The sequence below is a fragment of the Dendrobates tinctorius genome, unplaced genomic scaffold (genome assembly GCF_039654945.1).
Source record: "Dendrobates tinctorius isolate UK_male_01 unplaced genomic scaffold, ASM3965494v1 ptg000612l, whole genome shotgun sequence".
In the NCBI taxonomy this organism is placed as follows: Eukaryota; Metazoa; Chordata; class Amphibia; order Anura; family Dendrobatidae; genus Dendrobates; species Dendrobates tinctorius.
The window spans coordinates 168,417-194,333 of NW_027362267.1; the positions used below are offsets into that span (position 1 = coordinate 168,417).

General features: G+C 45.2%; 1 protein-coding gene across 1 annotated transcript in view; it reads right to left on the bottom strand.

Moving 5' to 3' along the window:
- Window positions 1–3,131: 3,131 nt before the first annotated feature.
- Window positions 3,132–25,917, bottom strand: part of LDLRAD3 (low density lipoprotein receptor class A domain containing 3) — a 141,529-nt gene continuing 118,743 nt past the window's right edge. Inside the window, exons 5-6 of the mRNA XM_073565243.1 lie at window positions 9,111–9,456; window positions 3,132–8,918 (exon numbers count right to left, since the gene is read on the bottom strand). Coding sequence (XP_073421344.1) covers window positions 8,681–8,918; window positions 9,111–9,456 — 584 coding nt within the window. The 3' untranslated portion in view covers window positions 3,132–8,680. The remainder of the gene's footprint in view (window positions 8,919–9,110; window positions 9,457–25,917) is intronic.

Genomic DNA, 25,917 nt, shown 5'->3' on the forward strand with positions numbered 1-25,917 from the left:
CAGACCAAAGTTAAATTGACAGCTAGGAAAAAAAAAAAAAATTATGAAGGTATTGTCTGCTATAGAGAACATTTTCCCGCTGTGAAAGGCGTCTGCAGCAAACACTTCTTATCCTGGAGGACCCAGCTCCTCTAAATGGACAAGTAAAGTGATTTCAAAGGGTGTTGTGTAATCCTTCCTTTCTCCTGCGGGGGTGCTGTAGGGAAACCGAACACTTACTGAGAAGTTTCTGCATAGTACATAAAATTGTTGGAGGGGCCTTCTGCAATGAGATCACTAGGGATTATCTCATAGTCAATGGACCCTTCTAATTAAAAGGTCAATTGAAAGATGATTACATAAAGAAATCATAAAATTTTACTTTTGAGGGCTAAGCTAAGGGACTGCGCATCTTTATAATTCCTACTAATTATCTTACATAGGATAGTCTTAATCCCTACACGTGTACAATTTATGAGACGAGCAACCAAGACTGAGAATGGCTTCTACCTTGAGACTCCCACTTTAAAAAACAAGGAATATACATAACGTGGCGACGGCTGCTCAGAAACTCAATTTGCTGTTTCAAGGGAACCAATTATAAGAGCGCAGAAGATTTTGTTTTATGCCCAGTAAGAAGATGCTCTCCATGCAAGGAAAATGAAGCTTCGCCCATCTGCTAGCAATGCGTTACCTCGCTGCCGACACTCGTTCAGTTATCCGCTCAAACACTGAGACGCTAAACAGATTCACTTCAAAAAATAAGTTGTGGGTTATAGCGTGTCTGCATCTGTGTCGAGGGCTCTACCCTTCCACGGCTTTAAGTTGTAGGATGTCTACATGCATGGTGTAGAATTAGATTACGTGCAAGTTCTATAATACACAATGAAAATACTCTAAAACTGTACATAGGGGGCAGTTGCACTCCCCTACATGGGGGTGTGGTATCATCGCAGTTGTACTCCCCTACATGGGGGTGTGGTATCATCGCAGTTGTACTCCCCTACATGGGGGTGTGGTATCATCGCAGTTGTACTCCCCTACATGGGGGTGTGGTATCATCGCAGTTGTACTCCCCTACATGGGGGAGTGGTATTGTGGCAGTTGTACTCTCCTGCACGGGAAGGCAGTATCTTGGCAGTTGTACTCCCCTACATGGGGGTGTGGTATCATCGCAGTTGTACTCCCCTGCATGGGGGTGTGGTATCATCGCAGTTGTACTCCCCTGCATGGGGGAGTGGTATTGTGGCAGTTGTACTCTCCTGCACGGGAAGGCAGTATCTTGGCAGTTGTACTCCCCTACATGGGGGTGTGGTATCATCGCAGTTGTACTCCCCTACATGGGGGTGTGGTATCATCGCAGTTGTACTCCCCTGCATGGGGGAGTGGTATTGTGGCAGTTGTACTCTCCTGCACGGGAAGGCAGTATCTTGGCAGTTGTACTCTTCTACATGGGGGTGTGGTATCATCGCAGTTGTACTCCCCTGCATGGGGGTGTGGTATTGTGGCAGTTGTACTCTCCTGCACGGGAAGGCAGTATCTTGGCAGTTGTACTCTTCTACATGGGGGTGTAGTATTGTCGCAGTTGTACTTTCCTACATAGGGGAGTGGTATTGTGGCAGTTGTACTCTCCTGCACGGGAAGGCAGTAGTACTCTTCTACATGGGGGTGTGGTATTGTCGCAGTTGTACTTTCCTACATGGGGGAGTGGTATTGTGGCAGTTGTACTCTCCTGCACGGGAAGGCAGTATCTTGGCAGTTGTACTCTTCTACATGGGGGTGTGGTATTGTCGCAGTTGTACTTTCCTACATAGGGGAGTGGTATTGTGGCAGTTGTACTCTCCTGCACGGGAAGGCAGTAGTACTCTTCTACATGGGGGTGAGGTATTGTCGCAATTGTACTTTCCTACACGGGGGTGTGGTTTCGTGGCAGTTGTACTATCCTGCACGGGAAGGCAGTATTCTGGCAGTTGTACTCTTCTAGATGAGGGTGTGGTATTGTCGCATTTGTAATTTCCTACATGGGGGTGTGGTATCGTGGCAGCTGTACTCTCCTGCACATGAAGGCAGTATCTTGGAAGTTGTACTCTCCTATATGGGGGTGTGGTTTCGGGGCATTTGTATTCTCCTACATGGGGAGGCAGTTTTACTCTTTACAAGGTGGTGTGGTATATGGGGGGTGGTATTGTGGCAGTTGTACATTTCTAGTTGGGGGGGGGGGGGGGCAGTATCGTGGTAGTTGTACTGATACACAGAAGTATTGTAGTAGCTGTATTCTGGTGCATAGATTCGCTCCCAGTACAATAATATAACCGCTATAATACCGGCCCTATTATCGTATTACTGGTCATTACTCAACATTTGTTGGTCATATTGGAGATGAAAATAATGTAAGAACGAGTCAGGAGAGAATAAGGGACATGAGATGAGACGTCCTGTAGACTCTGACGTCCTGCAAAGATCAATGCACAAATTTTCATTGAGACTTGAGGGAAAGCAGAACTGTTGGCAAACCTGGGCATATGACCGGGCACACTGGGCTAGTCAGGTCCATGGATCTCTTAGTAAACATGATCTTTACTTGTCAAAAGGTACATCACATGGTAGATAGGGGCCCCACTGTGTTGGCAAAGGGCCCACATTCACCTAGACAAGACGGGATCAGGGTTCTCCGAGATGGTTTAGTGACTCCTGCATTGAGCAGACTGTTAGACATAAGGACCCTGGAGGTCTCTTCCCACGCTAACATTCTGTGATTAAGCAAACCCAAGCATGTTTTGCCCTCTTCTGATTTTTTTTTTTTTTTTTTGTATTATTTTCAGACAAATCTTTAAATTCATAGTGATCGGTGACACCACCGACCCCCCCCCCCCCCCCCCGCCAAAAAAAAAAAAAAATTAAATTGGAGTACCCATCCTGAGGTGTAGTAGCGCATTTCACATACACTTCTGGTAGAAGGTGTATGGAACATAAAAAAAACACAAAACAGATGAATCATTCATCCCCAAACCCTATTGCACCACTAGAAGGTGGACTCGTGAGAACATGAACCACTTGCATCCAATGCAGTTGTTGTTTTTTAAGCAAATTTTTTTTTTTTTTTTTAAAGCAGATATTGGTCACATCTTAAGAAATATCAAGCAAACCGAATATTACACATCAGGGAAGGATATTTAATGCACAACAGTCACATGGAAGCAGCAATTAAATGTTGCTTTGGCTTTGTAGCTACACACAAGGGGGGCTCTCATCCCCCATCTTGGATGGTCTCCGTCTTGTAGTGTAAAGTCTATATCGGAAAGTCCTGTCAGAATTGCCGGGAAGAGACCGTCATATCCAGTAGCATCAAAGCAAAAATGAAGGAAAATATAGATATTGCTCAGCTAGGATGTCCTTGCAGATTTTGGTAAATAACAGTGCCAGAATGCACCAAGATCACTTGCACAGGTTGGCCTGAGCGACTTGTTACCAGAGACTATGGCCGCCGGGGGGCGAGCCGTCCTAAGTATCTAAAAATGAACCGTGTACATAACACCCCGTCATCGTCTTGCTCAGGAGGTAAGAAATAGATAAATGTCATTTATATTTGGAAATACTTTTTTTTTTTTTTTTAGGGTACAATATGGCCGCCTTTGCCTTAACAGGGGCACCAAATCTTTCTACAGGTTTTGTGTGATATTACTCCATTGAAGTGAATTACCGTAAGAACACACAACCTGTAGGACAGGAGTGGCACTGTTTTTTTTTTTTTTTGTTTTGTTTTTGAGGAAAGTAGCCATGTTTTTTAAATCCCTTCAAACTTAGCTTATTGTTCCCCGTCAGCCATTTTAAGGCAGACTACAGTAAGTTCTGCAAGAGCGATGAGCTCCCTATGAATATACAGCTTTGGCAAAAATTAGGAGACCACTTCCAAATGTTCATTTTGTCTGTTTTCTTTCTTTATAGGTATATTTTTGAGTAAAATGTAAATTGTTCTTTTAGTCTATAAACTTCTCACAACATGTCTGACTTTCCAAGCAATAATTGTTTGTTTAATTTTGACCATTTCTCCTTTTCAAAAAAAAAACAACTGCTTTCAGACATCATAATGCAAAGAAAACAAGTTCATAATCATTTAGAAACAACAGTACTAATGTTTTAACTCAGGAAGAGTTCAGAAATCAATATTCTGTGGAATAATCGTGATTGTTAATCACAGCTTTCCTGCGTCTTGGCTGCTTTCCATCAGTCTCTCACACTGCTTCTGGTGCAAAAATGTAAGCAGTTCTTCTTTGTCTGATGGCTTGTGACTATCCATCATCCTCTTGATTACATTCCAGAGGTTTTCAATGGGGTTCAGGTCTGGAGAATGGGCTGCCCATGACAGGGATTTGATGTGGTGGTCTCTTAATTTTTTGCCAGAGCTGTATAGACATATTAGCATTCGACCTGTAGAGCCCTGTCAACAACGCCCATTCGAGCAGAAACTGGGTTAGAAAAGGCACCATGGGCAAACAAGATATTGAATGGGTAGTCTGATGAGACGTGTCAGTGAGACAGGTCATAGTCACTTTCGTAGGTGTCCCAGTTGAGACCACCTTTTCCAATGTCCAGAATGGCCCCCGTACTGCTGTCTACAAATTCCTCCTGGTGCTGGAGCGAGGCCTCGCTTGGGACGTCCCATTGGATTTGGTTGTAAATGGTTTGATGTTTTGGTCACTTTCGGGAGGATCTACAATCAGACGTGGTTCTTGTCAGGTGCTCCAAGACCATCAGGATTCATTTATCCAACGAGCTGTCATTACGAGAGGTGCGACTCCAGGGGGTCACAGGAAGGTACTGATGCTCCCGCGCAGTGAGGGTCTCCTTGGTGAGGCAGCCATTATTCCCCACGCTTCGAGGTGCTGACATTTGTATTTGTTCATGCAGCGTGATCTTTCTGGAGACCTTAGTATCAAATAGTCTGTCTTTCCCTCCTCATATCTTGGTGGTATTTTTTTTTTCTTTACACCGAGCTGCTCTTTTTTTTTCTGCATGTACGATAATTTTGACTACTCAAGTCTCTATCCAAATAACTGCCTGTCTACAGCTTCAAAAGAAAAGATAAAGAATTAAAAGAAAAAAAAAAAAAACTTATCCAGGTCGTCGAAAATATCTCATAGAAGAGCAGAAACGAGCCACCACTGGTACAGATGTGATCAAAACAAGCTCTGAGATGTCAGGAGGCGCCGGTGTCGTCTGTGTAGAGGAAGACATTTTGTACATGGAGCCAAATTTCACCTGCGGTATAGGGAACATCTTGGAGGATTGGGCCTGGTTCCTATGGCTGTGGATGCTGCTAGAGTCCAGATCCGCCACACCTGCCGTTATAATGAAAGGGGCCTGTGGCTGATACCTGTGTGGACAGCAGTGGAGTAAGACTAACTCTATATATACAAAGACCTAGGATGGTGATTTTTGGAAAAAGTTTTCGTACATCTCCCACTGAGGTAAATCAGGTCTCTCACAAGTGGCAACAGAGATGTCTGTTGGCCGCTTATCTCCCTGGGGGAAAATAGTGGCATTGCATGGAGCAGCGGCCGAGTCCCACTGCATACACTGATGGTGCTGGGTGATTTATCCATCTGCCACAGCTAGCGGCGATGGTGGTAATGTACCCCTTGAAGGCTGTGGTCAGTAGTACCTGCAACAAGTTAGACAGAGAGGCAGGACCCCCTCTTCCACCCCACTGTCCTGCCTGCCATGTGATTGCAGGGTGCAAAAGGGATTATCACAGCAGTAGGAGCCTAATGATGTGTTACATTTATGCACCTTTGATCGTTTAAAGGACAATAGACTGCCCTACAGAAATGTCTCCCTTTCTCAAGTTAACAAAATCCTTTTTTTTTTTTTTGCTATTTCATAAACACATTTGGTATCACCATGCCCATTACGGTCCAAGCTATTAAAATGATCTATTTTGCATTGATGGAGAACGCTAAATGAATAAAAGAACAGAAAAAGAGCAATGCTGATATATTTGTCATCTCACCTTTCGAAAAAAAAAGGCAAAGCAATAAAAAAAAGTGTGTGTATAGATATATAAGTATTTTTCTGCTGATAGTAGCAATCACATATAGAACAGACTCTCGCTAATATTTTTTTATATATATAATAAAAAAAAATGGTAGCAATGAATGGTACAGCTCATCACATATAGAGCAGACGATCAGCAGAAAAATAAAGTTCTCAAAATATGGCGACAAGCCAACGTGAAGAATAGTATTAAAAAACAAAAATCAGATTGTGAGAAGTATAAAGTTAACATAATTTATAAAATCAAAATCCAAAAAAGAATTTGCTGTTCATAAATTACAACTCATCTGGCAAAAAAAAAAAGTAAGCCCTCACACACCAATAATGATGGAAAAATAAAAGGAACTGTTATGGTAATGAAAAAATCTAAGAGGAAAAAAAAAAAAGTGACTCCAGCAGGAAGAAATAAAGAAAGGAACAGGAAAAATGGAGGCGGAATGATCAGGTGTAAAGCACATTGTGCATCTCATGACTTTACCTCCGTTTTCCTGCCGGTGATGCCAGTCGGATACCTGGGAGGGTCGGGATTCATCCATCTAAAGATTAGTTTCTAACTGAGTAAAGTAAAGGGATTGTACTGGTTTAAAAAAAAAATGGCCCCCTGTCTTCCAAAACAATCACCCCTTCTTTTCTGTACTTTGTGTCTGGCATTGCAGCTGAAATCCATGGAAGTGAACAGGCATGGTGCTCTGAAGGAAACCATCAGCCATGGTTTTAGAATACTAGACAAGTCGCTTTAAAATTTGGTCCATCCACAAACTGGCTTCCTCTACAGCTTTAAAGGCCGGCTTCATTTTTGACACCTTAGGTGTTTCAGTCTGTAGCCGAGGCTTGTGGCTTTTGTACCAATCGCACGATCTACACCGCAGTCTGGGGTACGTGCCTTATTGCTTTTAGAGGATGACATACAGTAAAGTTCAGAAATACTTGGACGGTGACCAAATCTTCACGATTTCAGCTCTGCAGGCTACTATTTTTTTATTTTTTTTATTTAAAATGATACAACAGAGATACAATTCATGCGGATAGTTTTAGGTTCAACCCTAAACAAAAATATCCTTTGAAATGTTTAGGAATTGCAGCCATTTGTATACAAAGCCTCCTCATTTCAGGGGCTCAGAAGTAATTGGACAAATTAACTTTATCATAGCTAAAATGGTCATTTTTAGTACATTGTAGAGAATCCTATGCTGCAATGACGGCCTGAAGTCTGGAAGCCATGGACATCACCATCGCTGGTGTCCTCCGGTGTGATACTTTTCTGCAGAGATTTCAGTTGTTGCCAGTTTGTGGGTCTTTCTGCTTTCACTTTTGTCTTCAGACTGTCAAATGCGTCTCGATGGGGTGGAGATCTGGTGATGACTCGGCCACTGCAGAATATTCCACTTCTTTGCTTTCGAAGGATGTTTTGGGTCATTGTCCATCTGTCCCGTGAAGTGTCGTGTAATCTTCCTTGCTGCATTTGAGTGAATCTGAGCCGAAAGTATTGCCTATACATACAGGAGTCAGCCGGTTGTTTCTGTTTTCAGTCTCGTCATCAATAACCAGTAATGACCCGCTGCCATTGGCAGCCACGCATGCCCGCGCCAACACACGGCCTCCACCATGTGTTACAGGAGGATGTGCTGTGCCGAGGATCTTGCACCGTTCAAAGCCTTTTCCAGACTTTCTTCTTCTCATCATTCTGATAACAGGTTGATCTTTGTTTTGCTCTTCTAGAACTGGGCGGCTTCTTTAGATATTTTTTGGTAAAGTCTAATGTGGTCTATTTTTAAGGCTATTTAATGGTTTGCACCTTGTGGTGAACCTTCGGTATTTGCTTTCATGAAGTCTTCTCTTCATGGTGGACTGAGATATCGACTACCTGGAGAGTGATGTTGTGAAGAAGTTTTTCTTTACCATGGAAAGGATTTTGTGATCACCCACCACTGTTGTCTTCTGCAGACGTCTAGGGTTTTTTTGAGTTCCCAAGCTCTCCCGTATGTTGTTTTTTTTTTTTTTTTTTATTTTGCAGAATGTGTCAAACTGTTGATTTAGCTTCTAACATTTCTGCTCGCCCTCTGATTTCTTTTTCTTCTTTTATTCCTGCCTAATGACTGTCTGTTTCTCTTCCATTGATCGCATGTTGTGTGTTCACAGCAACAGCTTCCAAATGCCACATATGGTGGAATCATCTCCAGACCTTTTACCCGATTCATTATGGATTAACAAGGGAATAGCCCATTAAAGGGTTTTTGAGAAACCGTCCAATTACTTTTTGTCCCTTTAAAAAAGAGACAGCTACATATTAAGCAGCTGTAATTCCTCAACCTTTACTGCAATTAGCATGTGAATATCCTCAAAGCGGAGATTCACACTTGCCCATATTGATTATATAACTACCTTTAATATGTTTTGGTAAACTGCTTAAATGCCAAAACTTGTGTCACTGTCCAAATAGTTCAGGACCTAACTGCAGAAGAAAGAAGACTGCAACAATACTAAAATAATACAAATGGAAGAGAGAGAAACATCTAAAAAAATATACCTCTGCACTCTATAAAAATATAAGGAGCATTTGCTGGTAACAAGATGCCACAAACCAACTCATGAAACTTTTAGTCTCTCCCCCAGTGCCTCGAAGTTTCTTGGGTGGGTGTTGTGGCCTTCAGACCTCCAGCACAGTGTTAAGCTGGGAATCACTGGGGGAGGACACACTTTCCTGTGTTTCAGAAGGGCTGCCCGAATCCCAAGAGCTGCTTGGAGTGTCCAGGGTATTGCCTGTAGAGCCTGTGCTTGTAGCGCTGCCTGTTCTGGAGCGGTAGGGAGGAAGTTCTGTCTGGCTGGAAATTTCCACATCTGAAGAGTACGGTGGTGGCGGCAAAGAAAACCAGGGTGGACAAGAACTGTAAGAGAAGGACACATTGTACAAAGTACATAAAAGTGAGAGTTCCCTTTTGTGCAGTCGTATAGATCAGTGGTCTCCAACCCATGTCTTTCCCACCTTTTGGCTGTCAAAAACAGCTGGAGAGCCACGGGTTAGAGTTGACGATATGGATATATATAACCACACAAATATATATATCAGAGACACTCACTTGTCGTCCAGCACTGCCTCAGTATAAGATGGAGGGGATTCGATGTTAACCGGCGGCTGGTAGCCCTCACTGGACACGTAATGGACCCCACTGTTGACATTGTAGGTGACTCTGCAGTTGTGCGGGTGGTCCAGGACCACCAGTCTGGAGAGAAGCAGTGGGTGTTGCAGCCGATGTACAGGAAGACTCATGAGGTTGGTACGTTTCCTCTGATGATGCAGGATCAGGGCCAGCAATGCCACCACCAACACGAAGATAACCGAGCTCCCGATGATGGTGTATGTAATACTGGGGTAATAGAGAAGCTGAATCTCAGAGGATACATACTCCTGCTCGCTGGTGCCCTCTGTGGAGAAAAAAAAAAAGTTCAAACAGGTTGAGCGAGCCCATAGCAAGAACATTTTTTGTGACTTGATTGGAAGAGATCATTTCAAAGTATGAAAACATTGTCAGTGTATCCAGTAGGCTCATTAGCGGATTCATGCTGCCAAAATTCATTGGGCAGCATGAATGAGTCAATGGCTGATTTATTGCTGCCATGTAGGTTTTACTTTGAAATGTTGCGGAACATCAGAAAAAACATATTTTGAAAAGACGGCCGAGGACTAGTTAAAGGCTGGTCCCAAGCTCCTTCTCCCCTTAACTGACAGGTCTCTCCCTATGTATTTATGTATTTATGTATTTATAGGGAAAGAACCATCAGTCAAGGGGTTAGGGCAGGGAGAAGCCATCGTGGACCTGCATTTTGGACTTGGTCAAGACAAAGTTCCTATTCATCAAGACTAGCAATGTTCACTGGTCTTAATTAGAGATGAGCGAATTTGTTCGGATTTTGGCCCAGAATCTAATTTTAACATATTCAAACACTATTCGTTCCGAATGCATGTCTTATGATCGGTTCCAAACATATTCAGTAATTTTTACTCCCATTGACTCTAATGACGTTCGGCTGTGTTTGATGAATATTGCAAAAAACAATATTCGATTCCGATCCAAATCAGAACAAATTCGCTCATCTCTAGTCACAATAAGGGGCTGTGCTGGAGTCAGAGGCGCTGAATTCATTAAGAGGCGCTAGCCTCTCAATAAATCAGGTGCATTTGAAAAGTATTGTGTGCCTCCGTGCACCTTGCCAATCAGGTCATGCCACAGTTCATCATGGATTAGAGGACACGTGTCGTCACTAGCGATTATTGAACATGCTCTGATAATGTGTTATCATGCTCGGGTGTTAGAGGAGTCTCTTGGGTGTGATCAGATAGTATGTCCGAGTCCCTGCGGCTGCATGTTTCACGGCTGTTAGCACTTGCGGTGGGAATGCCTAACAGCCACAAAACATGCAGCAGCATGGACTCGGACATATTATCTGAGCACGCCCAAGATACTCCTATAACACCCGAGCATGCTCGCTCATCACTAGTTGTCACACCATCGTCCCGTTGATATTCATAGACCTGGGGAAGAGTTGCGCAAACATTCTGCAACTTTTCAAACTCTTTTACAGCAGAATTTTGGAGAAAACACTTTGGGGAGAAAAAGCCAGTAAAGATGGCCCTGATTGATATGTTTTGAATATTGCAGCGTTTTCAGAGAATATGGGCCCCGTCACACATAGCGACGCACCAGCGATCCCGACGATATTACCTTGTCAGGATCGCTGGTGAGCTGCCAAACAGGCAGCTTCACCAGCGATCAGCACCAGGAGGGTAACAAGCGACGCGCGTCGCTTAGTTACCCACTGTGTACCTTAGTTACCAGCGCGCTGGTGCAGGAAGCTGGTAACCAAGGTACACATCGGGTTTCTAAGCGCCACGCGCTGCTTAGAAACCCGACGTTTACCTTAGTTACCAGCGCGCTGATCGCTGGTTTCCCGCCTGTCACACGCAGCGATGCGTGCTGGCCAGCGGGAGACCAGCGATCAAAAAAAAAAAAAAATGTCCTGGCCATTCCAGGACGATCAGCGATACCCGGCAGGGGGCCGGTTGCTGGTCAGTGTCACACACAGCGATCTCGCTGTAGAGATCACTGTTGCGTTACAAAACTTGTGACTCAGCAGCGATGTCGCTAGCGAGATCGCTATGTGTGACGGGGGCTTAACACAAGCACAGCTGCAATAGCGCAGATCGTGGCCGATTCATGCTTCTTGCGGTTCATCCGGCAGGAATCTACTTTTTGTTAAAGTGAATTTGACAGGAGATGTAAAGCAGATCATTTTGGTCCCATTAAGCTGGCATACGTCAGCATGTCTTTTTTTCTTCCTATACAGTGAGCCAGGACAAAAAAAAAAAAAATACAGCACAGTATACATTACTGAACATTCTGCCCAATAAACTGTATAGCTGCCTCATATGGCGGTCCACCAAGCGCCTACATCTCAGTATTACGTTGCCGCAGGGACTCTGTGCCCTTGGACACAATCAGCGCAGACCGCTCTGCTGTGCACACGAGACCTTTGAGTATTTTACGGATTAATGAGCGTATTGTAGCATTCTGAAAACAAAGCCACAGCCCGCTCCTTTATATCTGTCCGACGATTCTTCCGCCATGGAAGACGTGACAGTTACTTAAATCCCTGCTCTGAAGTTCCCTCTGTAGAGTGCAGCCATCTGCTTGCTGACAGTTTACAGAAATTCTAGATGTCTGACTTGTCCCAAATTTGCAAAGCAATAAAAACATAAATTAAACTGAAGATCTTCATTTCCCGATGCGGCAGATCCGATGTTACATGGGCGAGCGGTCTGACAGTGCGACGTGGTGGACAACAAAATGGAGTACAGGGAAAACTACGAAGCCAGAAAACAAGAAGTCACCGCAGTATTATAAGTTATTAAAGTAAAACTCCAAGACTGACACACTTTGCCTAGTGCAGGGCCTAGGGGCAAGTAGAATGACAGAGGGGTTGTCGGACGCTGCTCACTCTCAACATCATGAGGAGAGGCGCTATTTAATGCAAGCGCTGACTAGACACGCATCCTGGCAAGTATCTGCCAATGTACTGTCATCTCTGCCATATCTGATCAATGCACAGAGCTGCACATTGTAGTCCAATCGAACACAGCGATTTTAGAAAACTCCACCCCCGAGGAGCTGTCTAGCAGTTATAAGTCTAGTGATTGGTCCACGCTAATTGTGACCTATACAGTGACACAGAAATGGCATCCTACATTATTCCGGCTTACCACCTGGGTTGTATCCTGCGTATTGACATCTGAGCAGATCTTATATCAAGTGAGAATCATTAAAGCCTTTACTTTGCCAGTATGTTTAATGATATGCCAGACAGAGGAAAGACGAGGACAAACATCCTGACAATATACAAAGTCTCTTACAAATTTTGTTTCCACAAATGCAGAAAAAAAAATCCTAAATAAGTTCTGACACTGCAACGGGAACTACCAAGTGCAAAATCATGAATTTAGGACTTGCAGCTATATTTTATCTAGATGATTGAATATCAAACTACAAATCCCAGACAACAGGAGCGCCGTACATGTGGTGCACCCCCTGCAGTAAAGGGCTGACACTGTGGGGCAGCCCGGCCCCTGGAGCTGCCTATGGCGCACACTTTAATTTGGGGCTCTTTATCTGGGATGCAATAGCTCTTGCTGGTGATAGACAACCTCAATCGCTTCTGCCCAGTCACTGGCATTGGCCCCAGGAGACATTTAGCTGTTGAACAAGTGACCCCCTCTCCACTGGCCGAAGCAGCTCTACCCCTGGATCATGGGGCACAATTCTAATGGGAGAACTGACTGATGACCAACATGGCGGCTCTCGCCCAACTTAAGTGCAATTCCTAAAACTTTTCTGTTCAGCAGTCTGGCAGGCAGGTACAAGAAGTCATGGTTACCGCCATATTGGATGTCACCAAGCTTTCCAAGAAAGGGTAAATAACAATAATGCAACAGAAAAAAACAAAAACACTTTAGTGGATTTTTACTGATAAAAGCTTTTTAGCAAACAGCTGGTAAAGTGCCCAGCAGACTACACAGAGACATGGCCTGATGGCCAAGACCGGTTCCCACCTTACTTGGCGCAGCTCCGCAGCAACAGGGGCGAATGACTAATATTACGGCTTTGGAATTGAATAACAACATAGGATCTGCCAAAATCTCGGTGTCTGGGAGGGATAATGGCTTCTGGGGAACGTGTAAACACCGATATAATGAAGGTGAACAGGCGGGCTGCTCCTCCTTGCAGAAACAATGATATCCTCTGCCTGTGAAGCCCAGCGAGAGCTTGGAGCGGCGCCGGTCTCCGGTCCTCCTGCAGATCCCCTGCTCCAATAAAAGAGCGGTAAAGAGAATGCACACAATGGCGGAGAGGAGAGATAAAAATCACTGCGTAAAAAGATTTCAGGAGAGTCCTGCTGCGGTCAGAGATTATAGAGGGAGGCCGTTTCCTACAAAGAACAGGGCTTAAAGGGAAAGTATTCTCCAGCTTTAAACCTATATTATGGCGTAGATCTGTTCAAGAAACATTATGTGCATGGTCACCATCTGCTGGAGGGAGCAAAAGTCCATGAAGAACGTTACTGAGACTCAATCTTAACCCCAAGTGCGGTGGAGTAAGACGCTCCACCTGTATAAAGTGGCCTGAACCGCCTTCATGCATTTTTGTCCTCTGCACAGAGAAACAAAATCTACAGCAGCCATGAGCTGGGAAACATTGACGCCAATATTTATAAAAGATCTAGTGTACGTTCAAGGAAATCTGTTACACGGATCCAGCGAGCATCAGAGTAAGGATTTACAAGCTCTATAGAAAAGAGCTTGTAAGCGCTGCGCTTCTTGTCTGGGAGACCAGCCGTTGCAGATCGTCTAGTCAGCACGCCATAAGCAACACAATGAACAATGCCTCCATTCTTAAAATTCCAAGGTCGCTTATTTTACAAGCAGTTTGCAATTTTAATCATTTATCATCCCGAGAATAAACCGGTAACCCAGACTGGAGTAAGTGACTGCTGCGAGTGTAATAAATAGATTGTGTGTCCAGAGGGGCTGGTATAGGAGATGAAAAAAGCTCTCATCTGTCCCAAAGGCCTCATGCACCCCGCTCAATTACAAATACGCCTCTCTAACTAAGGTCTCAATTTTAATACATAATCAGGATACGGACGGACACATCTGTATGTAAAACAATTTGTGTAGGGTTGGGAGGTTTCCAAAATTTAAAAAGATAAAAACAGACAATAGCTTATATGAGACATTGAATCGGCACTTCATCCGCTTCACTTCACCCCAAAATGTCACCCACTGCACCCCTTTCATTCTCAGGATCAGACACCCACCGATCATAAAAGTGATAGCATATCCTAGCGATCATTTTACGAATTATTAAAATCAAAAGTCATGCACTTTATTTTTCTACATGCCAATAATTAGATGAAAAACTGTAGGCCGGATGCGTCAAAGCTTTCATGCCAGAATTCAGGAGTAAAAGCTCTGAAAAGTGGCAAAATGTCGATTAAACTCAAAGCGGTGTTTTAAATTCTGCGACTTCTAGCATCTGAACACCAGTTTCTCAAAGCGGGGTTGAGGCAACCGCTCATGAAATCCATGAAGAGTGTCGGCATTTGCTATGCCGCAAATCTTACTACTCCTGTGTGCAAATAAAGTCCGTGGAGCCTCATTTAAGAGTCTCAAACACGGGACTAGCCAGATCTTCCTCCAGGGAAGGACCCAGCCAACGAGTGGCTCCTTTCGGAGACCACCATTACCACCATATTAAGTGTCCTTTTAAGTCAATATCCAGCTCTTTACGAGTTTACAGATATGACAAGGGAAATACCAAGGCCAGGTATCCATCCACAGACTGCTGTTTCGGGGTGTTGCCCCTCATCAGTGTGGAGTAGGATTCTGGCTAGGTGGGAGCAATGCCTAGTAGACCAACATCATGTAGATATTGACTTAAAGGGCCACTTAATACGGTGGAAATGGTGGTTTCCGAAAGGAGCCACTCCTTGCCTGAGTCCTTCCCTGGAGGAAGATCTGGCTAGTTCCGTGTTTGAGACTCTTAAATGAGGCCCCACGGACTTTATTTGCATATTTGTATTTCCCAGGGAGCATTGCACCTAGGATTTCACTGTGATTGAGCGCCTTTGCCAGTTGCCGCAGTATTTTCTTTGACTGGTCTCCCTGAGGTCAGTGATTGTTTCGTGACAAATCTTACTCCAGCAGGGACTGGAGTAAGATTTGTGGTGAGGAGCACACCACTTGACAGACGCTCCCGATTCATGAAGAAGCGTGAAATGGACTCAAGCACGCCCCTTCATCAAAACCAGCATAAATAGTCAGTCTTGGTGAATCGAGCCCTAGGAGTTTGAAACCATTTTTTTTAGATTCTCCATTTTGCCAGAGGCGCCATGATTGTTCACATCAACACCAGGAGCCTCAGTCGATATTTTTGTAATATTCAAATGGAGAAATCATGCTGAAAAATAACAGACTCCATTTTCAGTCCGTAGGGTTTGTCAGGAACTGCTGGTGGTCATGGGATGGATGCTAGCTTAATGACGTGGAGCGGCGCTGGAAACCGGGAAGACGCCAATCGGCAAGTTTATTAACGCACATGTACATTAACACAAGTTTAGTCATTAATGCATTTTGTGGGAGTGCTTAATTAAACCAGAATCAGAAGGATTCTGCTGGCTCCTCTCTTTAATGATAATGCAATCACTGGGCTGATCATTCCCTCTAACGATGAGAGGACTCTGCTGATACTGAACGAGTCTGTACAGCAAAGCTAAAAGTCAGCAGCAGAAATGTCAGCCTCAAGCACGTTCCAATAATAGCTTGTGGAGCATTTAAAACTAAATTTAAATAATATATCGTGTTCTGATGATGAAACAACAGCAGCCACTTCTAAACGTTGTGTATTTTCCCTTTAAGAGGAGATGATGAGGGCAGGAGACAGGAAATAAGAGTCCGGTCCCTCAGATAACGGCAGTAATTGAATTCCATTCATCATCATCCCAGATTTGGATCAGCTGAATGAAAACCGAAGGCAACTGGACGCGGTGAAAGCTAAAAAACCTCGCTTTGCTGCTTCCTAAAGCAACTAAATATAAGAATTCAGCGATGGGGCGGATGGAGCTGTCGGGATCCATTAGATGCGTGCTCCGCACTTCCTGTGAATGACATAAGGAAGGAACTTTCCATGATGAGAGATTAGAGAGGTGTCTAATTTCTGTCACCTAATAAAATGCGACTTTGCGCTGAAATACTGATGCTGACAATTGGATTTGTTGCACGCTTACCCGAGACTTAATCACATAAATTGCTGCCATGTGTGGAGCCAAAGATCTCATGCAAGCAACCTTGTATCTGTGATTATCAGACTTATGAAGGTGCAACTGAGAACCACGTCTGCCGTAACCTCAACACACTGACCTGCCTCACTAATGTGATTACATGTAAAACGCCCCGACCTCTGCAAGAGCAACACACTCCTCTCCTAAAGTACTCTGTGCTGCTGGGGCTGCCTCCCATTGTCAGTCTGTGACCTCTGCCTAGTCTCCATTACTGTCCTCACATCCTAATAACCTCCCAGTCACTGTTCTAATCACAGGACTGCACAGGTCACTGCCTCCCACAGAACCAACACACTCAGAATTATGCTGCTGGGGTCAGGGACACATTTATGTACTTTAAGAAACCTGAACCCAAATATTGTCTAAGTCACATACTCCATGCACTAAATAACAAAATAAACTTACCATACTTAGAAAATATATTTACACAATTTATTCAGCATCTTGAGTTACGTCTTGTATTATACTCCAGAGCTGCACTCACTATTCTGCTGGTGCAGTCACTGTGTACGTACATTACATTACTGATCCTGAGTTACATCCTGTATTATACTCCAGAGCTGCACTCACTATTCTGCTGGTGCAGTCACTGTGTACATACATTACTGATCCTGAGTTACATCCTGTATTGTACTCCAGAGCTGCACTCACTACTCTGCTGGTGCAGTCACTGTGTACATACATTACTGATCCTGAGTTACATCCTGTATTATACCCCAGAGCTGCACTCACTACTCTGCTGGTGCAGTCACTGTGTACATACATTACATTACTGATCCTGAGTTACATCCTGTATTATACCTCAGAGCTGCACTCACTATTCTGCTGGTGCAGTCACTGTGTACATACATTACATTACTGATCCTGAGTTACATCCTGTATTATACACCAGAGCTGCACTCACTACTCTGCTGGTGCAGTCACTGTGTACATACATTACATTACTGATCCTGAGTTACATCCTGTATTATACTCCAGAGCTGCACTCACTACTCTGCTGGTGCAGTCACTGTGTACATACATTACATTACTGATCCTGAGTTACATCCTGTATTATACCTCAGAGCTGCACTCACTATTCTGCTGGTGCAGTCACTGTGTACATACATTACATTACTGATCCTGAGTTACATCCTGTATTATACACCAGAGCTGCACTCACTACTCTGCTGGTGCAGTCACTGTGTACATACATTACTGATCCTGAGTTACATCCTGTATTATACTCCAGAGCTGCACTCACTATTCTGCTGGTGCAGTCACTGTGTACATACATTACATTACTGATCCTGAGTTACATCCTGTATTATACCCCAGAGCTGCACTCACTATTCTGCTGGTGCAGTCACTGTGTACATACATTACTAATCCTGAGTTATAGGCACTGTATACAGGAAAGATATATATCTTTGTACCGTGTTAGCCAGTAGATAGAAAAATATTCAGGATTGAGAGTCCTCAGTGGTTGATACCTTTTAATGGCTAACTGAAAAGATGGTGACACATTGCAGCTTTCGAGACTACTCAGGTCTCTTCATCAGGCATAGACTAATACAAAATCTGAAGTCACATATTTATGCACAATACAACACAGAAAAAATGCAATAGATGATACAAGTGACGTGAAGCAGAATTATGATTATGGGAGAGGAAGAAACAAATATTGGACCAGTTCATAGATAAGAAGTCCGGATGTTTTATTTTCCTCTGATTGGGGTCGCCTAATGTGTTGTGATGCCCCCCACACGGTCTTAGGAGCAAATTCCTTAATTGGTGTAAAATCGGGAATATAAAATCGGGAAAATCACAGGAATTTAAAATGCGATTTTTTTTTCCCGCAGAATGGAATTCCAGAATTCTAGCGGTAACTTCCGTGGGAGTTCTGCTACGTGTGAATTTAGGATAAGAACTAGTAAACAGCGGAGTCACTCTGTAAATATTTCATATGTAAAGATGAACACAACATTTATAGTCAAAGTTCTGGGGTTTTCAACGACATTTGGCCATATGCAGGTTTTTTTCTTTACCACGACACAACCTTAAAGCAAACATGACCTTTAGCAATTTAGACCCAGCAATGTCGCCAACCAAAAATATGTCTGAGATTCCGTTATATAGACACCATCACTCTACAGTTCTGCATTTTCTAATGACAGCGTTTATATTGTCAGCTGCCGTCACTCAGAAACGTGCAGAAAACAGGAAAAACCTAGCAGTAAGCTGCAGAGAGCGTAACCCCGAGGCGGCTCACTCTGTATGATCCTTAATTATACTTCTGGAAATGCAATGATCAGGTGGCACAATGCCATAATACCGTCATACAGGGGGGGAAAAAAAAAAAGAAGCTATTATGCAATTTTCTATCATTTTGTCTTTCCCTCAATTTTGTCAAATTATTTTCTCTTCTAAACTTGCTGGGAGTAAATCCAGTTGTGTGCCTCCCCCCCCCCCCCCCCCGACACCTCGCTCGTCGGCGCCTTCCTGCTGCCATTAGCGCAGGTCAGAAGATTGCAGTAACTGAAGCTCCGCACCACGCGCAAACCTACACCCGATGGCTGCAATCATTCCCAACGATGCGCAATATAGTTACACCGCAATATAGATATCTTTTTAATCACAGCTTGTAAGTTGTACTTAAAGCGGCGCCACGAGGCGGCAATAATGGCAGCCGATAATAAATCGTTATTGCTTTCATGAGAAAAATCGCTTGGATTTTAGAACATCTGAGGGAAAGAAAATAAGAGAAAGTGATAAGCGGCTGACAGTTCATGTATATTGGAGCTACATGTCCTCCATATATTACCACTATAGCATCTGTAAAGAATATTGGAGCAATAATTCCATGTACATCATCTGTATATATACTATTGGGCATGGAATCATAAAAAATCCCTCCACATGCTATGGTAAGTAACGTGACACCTGGCCAGCTCCATCAACAAAGGATTCACACCCACCTAGCTAGCTGGTGTGCAACTTCTTATAGGAAGACCCCTTTGGTCCAGGCTAAGCCGCCTGAGTCCTTTAGTTCAGCCAGCTAGAATTTCATAAAGGAGTTCTGCAAATACAATACGTCCTAGCTGTACATCATATATATTTCCGAGATCCCCAGACCAGGGCAAGTGCATGTCTGGGTTTCAAGTAATTCTTGCACACACGGGAAGGTGGCGGTCCAAGGGCAGTGGTTATGGCACCATGGGATCCGACCAGGCCCCTGCAACTTAGACTAAACACCATTTTGCTACATAGATGGTAGTGGCTGTTCTAGAATGACTCCAGAACCAGACAGGTGCTTGCCCTGGTCTCGGGATTTCGGAAATATATACAATGTACAGCTAGGACGTATAGTATTTCCATAACTCCTTTATGAAATTCTAGCTGGCTGAACAAAGAACTAAAGGCACATGGCCTGGATCCACAGGTGGTCTTCCTGTAGTTGGCTGCATAATAACTAGCTAACTAGGTGGGGTGTGAATCCCTTGTTGACTGAGCTGGCCAGATGTCACGTTACCATAGCATTTGGCAGGATTTTTTTTTTTTTTTAATAATTCCATACCCAATAGTATAGAGATGATGGACATGGAATTATGTATCCAATATTCTTCACAGCATCTAATAACCAAATTCCTCCAAAACTGTATCATGGAGGGATTTTCTAATGTTATAGCAATGTTTTCATCTGCCGCCATTTGCTGCTTTTCCTGGAGCTGCAGTTTCCGGATCTCCTTTCCTACAACTACCACCAAACCAACAAAAAAGGGGATTGAAAATACAGAAGCCATGACGAGCCTAGTTCTAAGCGGGGGCAGGTGTTTACTTCCGCCAGCCCACAGCTGGCACTTTAGAAAGTCATTTATTGGGCTCAACAGCTCGGCTAAAATATACACACGATCCGAGATGTTAATAAATATGACTCTTTCTACTAATTAAAGCAAGATTACATTTGTTTAATCGTCTGAGCCCGCCGAACAGAATGTCAATTTACAGCCAATAACAAGCGCGGTGCGGTCTGTTTCTAGCTTTAATTTCCTGTGGAAGTAACCGGCAGCAGATGCTCAAAACTTTCTTTTTGGGAACGAAATGACGGCTGAACGGCTCCTGGTATTGCGCCGCTTTCGTTTAGGAGAAGCGTTATTAAGGGAGACATCACAGTAAATAATAGAGAGACGCCGCCACTCTTTGGAGAATGAGAGCACAACGGGTTCAGTAGAGAACAGCTGGATCTCAAATGCATTTCGAGATATAACCGTGAGATTGAAGAACCGGTGACACTGGTTTATGTAATTCTCCTCAGAGATGAACACACAGCATCTGTCACATCTCCTTCCTGGAAGACTACTCAGATGGCAACTTCTGACTTAAGCCCTCCATACGTGTTAGAGGTCTGCCGAATGATGGTTTGGTCAACTGTTCAACCGGCAGGTGTCTCGCCCAACCCTCCGAAACACAGGAGCGCTTCAGTGTTCTCTATCGGAGAGCTGACCTCTCTAGCTGCAGCCTAAAATTGGATATGCTGGATCATTTGTCTTTGGACTGTTGGACAAATCCATTGATATCAGCCGATTTGGTCAAGACTAGTCTAATGTGTTTGGTAAAAAATTACATGGATGGTAAATTGTGCGCTTGGTTCGGTAGGGTAGGTTTGGAGTTGGATCCAGTACTTCCGAGTGGAACATCAACTTGTCAATTCAACTAGTTTGACATGGCATTGGTCCCCAACCGTATTTAAGGTTACATGGACCGACCGGTGGCTAAATACAAACGCTGATTGGTAAGCTTTCACCGATTGGTGGTTGTTTAAATGCTGTTTACACTGGTAGACCAAAGCACATGATGCGCACTGAGTGATCGACACTAGATCGGTCAGTGCTTAGAGGCGGCCATAGTTCTCGGCAGCGCGATTCCCGTTTCCACAAGACGATGCACCGATGAGAACGAGCGTTTACAATATGGAGCGTTACAATGGCAGCTTAGCCATCTCGCTTGTAATGGTGAGTGTTATGAATGGGTCACCGAGGAGGAGAGCAAGCCCAAGCTAAGCCACAGAAGACCAGAGAGGTTAGTAACTAAGCGGATTGCAAACCCCTGATCCTATCCACACAACTAGCAGTAGCCGTGGAGCGTACCTACGATGATCATAGATGCCTCGGCACAGCCGGGGAGCTAACTAAGCCTAAAGCAAGAAAGGGGAAATCTAAACTGACCCAGAGCAGACCCCAAAGGAATAGATAGCCCCCAAACATATACTGTCGGTGAGACAAGGTGAAAACACAAACGCAGGCAGGAAAATAGACTGAGCAAATGATGGGGCTCACACTGACTAGACAGGACAGGAAAGACGCTGTCTGCAATCACGCAAAAAACCCTGCAAAAAGTCCAACACGTCTGATGCAAAAAACACTGAAGTCACACGACTTCGCCCACTATATCAGCACTCTGGTATATTCTGAAAGCAGAGCAAAAAGAGACCAATATAACAGGGGACAAAACAAACTGGCACAAGCAGTAACATATGGGCGGTGATTCAGCACAACCCCAGCCGGAGCTGGCTGACCCGCACAAAGCAGAGACGGACAAAACCAGATCAAATGCAAACAGAATAGCAAATTAACACTTAGCTGAACATGCAGGGACTGAGCTGGAAACATCAGACCTCAGGAGGAAGAAGAAAATCACCAGCAGGGATAGAGGGAGTCGGCTGTCTTAAATCCCAATCTGAAACCCCAGATCTCCAATCGTCGTCCTCATCAGGTGGCAAGCCTCTGTTAATCAGATCAGCTCCATTATCTCCAGTAACCACCAGAGGGAGCCCAGAAAGAGAACTCGCAACCCCTCTCAATCTGACCAGCTCCACTACCTTCCGTAATAACCAGAGAGAGGCTAGAAAGCAAATTCACAACAGGTGAGGATCACCATATCTGTACGGTGCGGTGGTCCTGCGCACACAGCCCAATCTTGGTGCACACTGCGGTTACCCTGTATCATCTAACAATCCAGCAGTACAACCCCGCTGTCATCCGTTTTAAATTTCCACCCCAACTTTAAAGGGATTCTACCACAAAGGACCATTATCTTCTATCCACAAGATGGGGGATAGATACAAGATTATTGGGGAACGTCCACATCAACCACCTCCAGTGCGGCAGCAGTCAATCTACTATACGGCTTTATTCCTCGCCAGAGTTGTATTGGGGGACTCAGAGACCCTGCTCTAGTGATGGAGGAGATTGCAATCATTGATATATTTATGGACTGTTTCCACTATCGGAGTCAGCAAAATAACAAATCCCACTAATCCATCTCCGTAATTACAGAGGAAGGTGATTTATAAGCAGAGAGCTCGCCGCTGTCGGTGCGCACAACGTTTGTATTATCCATTAGTGCAATTGGTGCAGGTGGCCATGATCTGGCGTAGCGCAGCACTGCGCCGTGCCGCTTGTATGTGTAGAAGGGAGGCCGGGGCTAAAGGAACACAACTGTAAAGTTACAGAAATAGTAAGAATTCAAGGGCATCTGTCAGCAGAATTTCACCTCCACACTATTTATAGTGTGAGACAAGTCCAGTAATACCTTTACATGACCGGTGCGGTCCTCCGTTACTGAGAAATCAGCGTTTGATTTGATATGCAAATGAGGCTGAAGAGCTACTCTAGATCACTCCAGCCCTATTGCCCGCCTCCTCCTCCATGACTGATGGATCCTTTGCCTGAAGTCACAGCGTAGAGGCTGTCCGTCAAGCAGGAGGCGGCGGCGTCATTAGTGACTACACATACTGTGCATTGCAGGTGGGGATAGATCTATGGCATGTGATCTGCAAGAACCATGGAGGCATAGAGATCAGACCTGCAGGATCGCTATGTAAATTATTTGGATGAGTAAATCTAACATTGGTGGGCCGGTATGTCAGTTGGGGGGGTATCATGATTTCCAGTCCTTTCCTTCTATCCCCATGAACGCTGGCACTATATACAGCACCGCTTGCCGTATACTGTCCAACCAACTGCTTTATTAACACGGATGACAGAACAAAGAGCGCAGAGTACGGTGTGATCTACTTTTCAATATCTCTTTTCTGTCATCTGCGTTGCTAAGATGGTCTCCGGGGAATATTTTTTACTAATTACACGTTTGTGTCTGAAAAAACGAGCGTTGCCAGCATACGAAGGATTACTCAATTTAGGTAAAACTGCTTTCCGCCGATCATAGACATTGCTGTTTATATTGCCTTAATTAATAGTTTTTTGGGCACTTGATTCAACTTAAGAATCACATCAGTCCTACCTACTAGTGTCACAGGGCAAGAAACGATCTAACCGAGCCTCGGCACAGCCGTCACAATCACCCTCGGCAATAGAACAAAGCTAACTGACCACCGATGGGGAGGTCAATGGCTAGCACTGTCCTGGTGGAGTGAAACTGCAGGTGGTAGCCCACGAGAGAGATGGGAGGAAGCGATTAGCCACTGATTGCATCACTACAAGGTACAAGAACATGATCGGTTATTATGGCAGTCGGACCCATAAAGAGGCACTATAGGGTCTAACAAGGACATGATGGCGCTCCTTCAATCCTCAAACATCTGTACTCCTGGGGGGAGGATCAGCGGCATCTCTACTCCTGGGGGGAGGATCAGCGGCATCTCTACTCCTGGGGGGAGGATCAGCGGCATCTCTACTCCTGGGGGGAGGATCAGCGGCATCTCTACTCCTGGGGGGAGGATCAGCGGCATCTCTACTCCTGGGGGGAGGATCAGCGGCATCTCTACTCCTGGGGGGAGGATCAGCGGCATCTCCACTCCTGGGGGGAGGATCAGCGGCATCTCCACTCCTGGGGGGAGGATCAGCGGCATCTCCACTCCTGGGGGGAGGATCAGCGGCATCTCCACTCCTGGGGGGAGGATCAGCGGCATCTCCACTCATGGGAGAGAGGACTAGTATCATCTCTACTCCTGGGAGGAGGGGGGGGGGGGAGGAGGATCAGGGGCATCTGTACTCCTGGAGGGGAGGATCAGGGGCATCTGTACTCGTGGGGAAGGTTTAGCGGCATGCGTACTCGTTGGGGGGAGGATCAGGGACATCTGTACTCATGGGGGGGGGGGGGAGAACAGGGGCATCTGTACTCATGGAATGGGAGATCAGGGGCATCTGTACTCATGGAGGGGGAGGATCTGCAGCATCTGTACTCATGGGAGGGATGATCAGGGACATCCCTACTCCTAGGGGGAGGATCAGCGGCATCTCTACTCCTGGGGGGGGGGGGGATCAGGGGCATCTGTACTCCTGGGGGGGGGGGGGAGAGGATCAGGGGCATTTGTACTCCTGGGAGGAGGATCAGGGACATCTACTCCTGGGGGGAGGATCAGGGACATCTGTACTCACGGGGGGGGGGGGATGATCAGGGACATCTGTACTCACGGGGGGGAGGATCAGCGGCATCTGTACTCATGGGAGGGAGGATCAGGGACATCTCTCCTCCCGGGGGGAGGATCAGGGACATCTCTCCGTCCTGGGGGGAGGATCAGGGACATCTCTCGTCCTGGGGGGGAGGATCAGGGACATCTCTCGTCCTGGGGGGGAGGATCAGGGACATCTCTCCTCCTGTGGGGAGGATCAGGGACATCTCTCCTCCTGTGGGGAGGATCAGGGACATCTCTCCTCCTGGGGGGGGGAGGATCAGGGACATCTCTCCTCCTGGGGGGAGGATCAGGGACATCTCTACTCCTGGGGGGAGGATCAGCGGCAACTGTACTCCTGGGAGAAGGATCAGTGGCATATGTACTCATGGGGGGGGGGGGAGGATCAGGGACATCTGTACGCGTGGGGAAGGTTTAGCGGCATGCGTACTCGTGGGGGGAGGATCAGCGGCATCTCTACTCCTGGGGGGGGGAAGGATCAGGAACATCTGTACTCATGGGGGGTAGATCAGGGGCATCTGTACTCATGGGGGAGGAGGATCAGCGGCATCTGTACTCATGGGTGGGTGGGGGGCGGGGGAGGATCAGCGGCATCTGTACTCCTGGGGGGAGGATTTTCCATTTGCCAGACTTGGAGTAAAGTGCAATCTTCTTAAAAAAAAATAAAACAAAATTGAGCATAAGCTGAAAGACTACAGGTTGCATAGAAATGTACGACTCTTTTACTTTATTTCTGGCTTAACACCTTTGATAAATTCCCCTCGTGGTCTTATAGATCTCCAGTGGCTTCAGAAATCTGACAGCAGATCAGCGGCACAAAACGTTCTGCTCGAGGGAGAAACGTTCAGTCTCGGGGATGGTTTTCATACAAGAGGCTTTCTGCCTCGCAATGGTTTCAGGTTAGTCATGTACAATCCATCGTCTATCTGCTTTTATTTATTTATTTTTTTGCAGAAGTCGAAGCCTCCCTTGGCGATGGAATGGTGAACATCAGCATTCGGGGAACTTCAGTAATCTGCATTTCGGATGCTTGAGGCGAAATGTGAGCAAGAAGGAAAAACCAAATATATATAGAACAATGA